The following is a 2,336-nucleotide window of genomic DNA, read 5'->3' on the forward strand; positions in this document are numbered from 1 at the left end:
AAGCCAAACGGCCCGGGCTGGTCCCCACGCCCGACCCAGGGCAGGAGCATCCCTCTGCTTGCCCTGCAGGAACGCGGGATGAGGGGACAGGGGTCCCCAGGGTCCCCAGACAGCTCCAGAGGGTCTTTTTTTCCCTGATCCAGCAGCCTGGGCTGTCCTGAAGCAGGGACATACCCTGAACTACACACAGAGTACATGGCACATATGCACATGAGACACACCAACACCCACAGGGACAGCCCAAAGCTTCATGGTCTGGGGCTGGGGGGCTGCTCCCCCACCCATCTCCCCCCAGACTCGCATCTCCTGCAAGGATGTCCCTGCTGAGACCCTCTATGATGTGCTGCATGACACCAACTACCGCAAGAAATGGGACTCCAACATGATAGAGACCTACGACATCGGACGTCTCACTGTCAACGCTGACGTGGGATACTACTCCTGTGAGCAGCTCCTTAACACCCCCAGAACCCCCTGGGAGTGGGTGTGGGGCCATGGGGGTTGGGTGTAACTGGGTTTGTCCACAGGGAAGTGCCCAAGCCCCCTGAAGAACAGGGATTTTGTCACCCTGCGCTCCTGGCTGCCCCTGGGCAACGACTACATGATCATCAACTACAGCGTCAAGCACCCGGTGAGCCCCCCAGCACTTTCCAGAGGTGCCAGCAGGGCTGGGCAGCAGCCTGGGCAGGCTCTGAGTGCATGGAATCTCTCTGCAGAAATACCCCCCCAGGAAGGATTTCGTCAGGGCTGTGTCCCTGCAGACAGGTTACCTGATCAAGGCCAATGGTGATGGTGCCTGTGTCCTCTATTACCTCACCCAGGTGGACCCCCGTGGTGAGTGTCAGCAGGAGGGGAGGGTGAAGTGTGCCCCCTCAGGTCACAGTATACCCCCCGAGCTCACCCAGTGTGGCTCTCCATCCCCCAGGCACTGGGGAGTGGGGACACCCCAAGGAAGAAGGGGTTCCCCTCCCAGGGTGCAGGTGCTGTCATCCCTGGAGGTGCCCAGGGTGACACAAGGCTCTGCAGCCTCATGGTGCCTCCTCTGGGGCTGGTCCTGACTGCCTGAATGACAGAGCTTTGGGCTCTTGCAGGGTCGCTGCCAAAGTGGGTGGTGAACCGTGTCTCCCAGTTCGTGGCACCGAAGGTAAGCAGAGTGTGTGGCTGGTGGTGGGAGGCACAGGCATCAGGGATGAGCTGCCCCAGAGTACCCCTGGGTGGGGGCAGGATGGGTTCTCAGTGACCCAGAGTCCTGAGGACAGGTGCTGGGTGACCCAGGACTCACAGTGTGGATCCTGGGTGTCCCAGAGCTTTGAGGATGGGTGCTGGGTGACCCAGGGTTCACAAAAAGGGTACTGGATGACCCAGGGATCACAGGACAGGTCCTGGATGACCCGGGGCCCACAGGATGGATGCTGAGTGACCCATGGGACAGATGATAGGTAGCCCAGGGATCACAGGATGGGTGGTGGGTGACCCAGAGCTCTGAGAATGGATTCTGGGTGACCCAGGGCTCATGAGACAGGTACTGAATGACTCAGAACTCACAGAATAGATGCTGAGTGAGCCAGGGCTCTCACAATGGGTGCTGGGTGAGCCAGGGCTCACAAAATGGGTACTGAGTGACTCAAGGCTTGCAGGATGAGAGCTGGGTGACCCAGGGCATGCACTGACCATGCTGCTGGGACTGTGTGATCCAAATCAGCTCTCCATCCCAACACCCCCAAACCCCAGCACTGGGGGAGCTGCCAGCTGTTCCCACAGCCCAAGGCAGCTCCATCCCCAGCCCCACTGTGCCCACAGGCCATGAAGAAGATCTACAAGGCTGGGCTGAAGTACCCTGAGTGGAAGCGCAGGCATGACCCCGAGTACAAGCCCTGGGTGTACCCAGAACAGAACACACTGCCCAGCGTCAGCCTGGCTGAGCTGTCACTGCAGCATGCTGAGTCCCTGGAGAACATCGATGAGACAGGCCTCTCTGAGGGCCACCTCAGCACCAGTGACCATGAGGCCTGAGCCCTCTCTCCAGGATCTTCTGCAGGAACCCCCTCCCTCATGACTGAGGCTTCAAGCCAGGGGACGTGGGTGGGAGTTTGTCCTCTGCCCCCCAGTAGTCACATCTGCTCTCCAACTCTCCAGCATAGACCTCCAACCTGGTCAGCAGGTACTGTCCCATGGGAATGTGCATCACAGGCGCTGGAAAGAGGGAGGACAAACACTCTGGTTCCCTCTGCACCCCGAGAGGTGTCCCCACAGGACATAAGTGTTGGCAGTGGGTGCCCCAAGGAGAGGATGAGCAGGGCAAGAGAAGGGGAACCCTTCATAGTATCATCATCAAG

At 59.6% G+C, this 2,336-nt stretch overlaps 1 protein-coding gene across 1 annotated transcript in view; it reads left to right on the forward strand.

The window, feature by feature from the left end:
- STARD10 (StAR-related lipid transfer (START) domain containing 10) overlaps positions 1-2,013 on the forward strand; it is a 4,616-nt gene extending 2,603 nt beyond the window's left edge. Inside the window, exons 2-6 of the mRNA XM_009079465.1 lie at positions 296-443; positions 528-631; positions 717-834; positions 1,092-1,144; positions 1,801-2,013. Coding sequence (XP_009077713.1) covers positions 296-443; positions 528-631; positions 717-834; positions 1,092-1,144; positions 1,801-2,013 — 636 coding nt within the window. The remainder of the gene's footprint in view (positions 1-295; positions 444-527; positions 632-716; positions 835-1,091; positions 1,145-1,800) is intronic.
- Positions 2,014-2,336: the final 323 nt, after the last annotated feature.

The sequence above is a fragment of the Acanthisitta chloris genome, unplaced genomic scaffold (genome assembly GCF_000695815.1).
Source record: "Acanthisitta chloris isolate BGI_N310 unplaced genomic scaffold, ASM69581v1 scaffold24720, whole genome shotgun sequence".
Lineage (NCBI taxonomy): Eukaryota > Metazoa > Chordata > Aves > Passeriformes > Acanthisittidae > Acanthisitta > Acanthisitta chloris.